At 53.6% G+C, this 2,166-nt stretch overlaps 1 protein-coding gene across 1 annotated transcript; it reads left to right on the top strand.

Moving 5' to 3' along the window:
• The first annotated feature begins 1,013 nt into the window (after positions 1-1,013).
• On the top strand, positions 1,014-2,166 carry LOC123169924 (uncharacterized). Its single transcript, XM_044587775.1, has 2 exons — positions 1,014-1,970; positions 2,048-2,166. Exon 1 carries the CDS (start codon positions 1,102-1,104, stop codon positions 1,735-1,737), a length of 636 nt encoding a protein of 211 aa, XP_044443710.1. The 5' UTR covers positions 1,014-1,101; the 3' UTR covers positions 1,738-1,970; positions 2,048-2,166.

The raw sequence follows: 2,166 nt of genomic DNA, 5'->3' as shown, positions 1-2,166 counted from the left end.
GCTAGCCTCGGTGTCGTGCTTGGCCTCGCCCTTGCCCTTGCCGAAGAAGCCGGTCGTGGCGTTTAGGGTTTATGTCTGTTGACGAGGGGCGCGTGTGGCCAGATCTGGATGAGAGAAGTGGATGAGCCCCCCCCTGCACGCTTCCAATTTAAAAGGCGTGGACACCGGACGCTTTCAATGGCTGCCATGCGGGCCCAAGTTAGGTGGGCGGTGTCAGTGTCAAAACCGGCGATTTCGGGTAGGGGGTCCCGAACTGTGTGTCTAGGGATCTGTAAATGAGTTACAAGAGTTGATCTACCACGAGATCGTAATGGCTAAACCCTAGAAGTCTAGCCTATGAATATTCTGATTGTCCCTAAGGACTATCCCCCTCTGGTTTATATAGACACCAGGGGGCTAGGGTTGATACAGAGTCGGTTTACAGAGGAAGGCAAGTATTCGTCCGCACGATAATCTTGCCATCCACGCCAAGAGGAGTCCCATCCGGATACGGGAACAAGCATCGAGTCTTGTATCTTCTCAGCCCATCAGTCCGGCCCAGTTCACCTAGTCCGGACACCTGAGGACCCCTTAATCTAGGACTGCCTCAGTAGCCCTTAACCTGTCTTCAATGAATATGTATTATTAGTTGTATGTCCGGGTTCCTCCTGCAAAAGATCTTTTTAACAAAAGATGTATATCCGGCTCTGCAAAAAGTAACAACCCTTCGCCGCGAAGGCAAGTTATATAAAGTATTATTAGTTGTCTGACAACTTTCCGGTGAAACATCAAGTCCATCCCTCTCACCGTTTCGAACCGTTGCAAGGTCCACCACTTCGCGCTTCGAGGCAAAACTGCCATTGGCACGTCCCATCTTAATAGAGATGGTGCCCGCTTATTAAGGGATTCTTATCATCATAGATTTGGGTAACTGTGTGTACACATGACCCCTCGGGAGTAGGCGAAATTCAAGGAGGAAAGGCCGCCGTTTAGCATTCAGCTGCCCATATAAGGGGAGAGATTTATCCCTTTCTTTCCCACGCTCTCCCTTTGCTTTCGCATTCCCAATCTCAAGCTCCAACGCTCGAGCTTTTCTCCTCCCACCCACACCCTTCCGAAGCCATGGCTGGGTCCGATTCCAATGGCAAGTTGGAGGCTTCCTCCGCCAAGGAGAAGGAGGTGGCCGAGCTCCGTGCAGCGGGGTATATGACCGCCGAGATCCGGCATCGGCTCCCCGACCCAGGGCAGATTATTCCTACCACGAATCCAGGGGAAAGAGTGGTGTTCATCCACCACTTTCTCCGCGGACTGGGATTTCCCCTTCATCAGTTCGTCCGTGGGTGGATGTTTTTCTACGGGCTGGATTTCCACGATCTAGCCCCAAACGCCATCCTCAACATCATGGCATTCATCATCGTGTGCGAGGCCTTCCTCCGCGTCCGCCCCCACTTCGGCCTGTGGCTCAAAACTTTCAACGTGAAGCCGAAAGTGGTTGGTGGGGAGCATGCGGACTGCAGCGGCGCCATGGTGAGCAAGCTCACAAACGCCATCTGGCCCAAAGGTACGTTCATAGATACGGTGAAGCTCTGGCAGCAGGGGTGGTTTTACATCACCGAGCCCCGCGGCAATAACTGGGCGGCTGCCCCAGAGTTCCGATCCGGAACCCCAATGCGGCTCAAATCCTGGAATGCCAAGGGCCTAGATTGGGGGGAAGCCGGGGAAGTGGCGGCGCTGCAAAGCGCATCGCCAAGAAAATGAGGGAGGGTATCAAGCTCACCCACGTAATCCAGGTGATGCTCTTCCGCCGGATACTCCCATGCCAACGGCGAGATAAGCCCATGTGGGAATTTGATCCGGCGGGCAACCAGACCCTGAAGCGCTTCTTCGGCACTACGCACGAAGACATATGGAAGCAACTGTTCAAGGGCCAGGAAGATTGGCCAGAGGAGACCGAAGACAAAGGCTATTTTGTCGATAAGATACCCTCCAAGGTATGTAGCCTGATCCGGACTCAATGCCATTCTTTTTAGCTAGAGTGCATTATTTGAGATATAAGTTCCTCACGCAGGGCTGGACTGTGAAGGCGGAACATATTCGGTGTCTGGCTCCGCTGCCGGAGGCTCCAGCAACTCACCTACTAACGCAGATGTTGGAGGCGGCTCCATACGAGCCGTCGAAGAAGAAGAC

The sequence above is a fragment of the Triticum aestivum genome, chromosome 7D (assembly GCF_018294505.1).
Source record: "Triticum aestivum cultivar Chinese Spring chromosome 7D, IWGSC CS RefSeq v2.1, whole genome shotgun sequence".
Classification (NCBI taxonomy): Eukaryota; Viridiplantae; Streptophyta; class Magnoliopsida; order Poales; family Poaceae; genus Triticum; species Triticum aestivum.
Note: the sequence above shows the minus strand (reverse complement) of the source record. Positions and strands in the feature narration are given on the sequence as shown.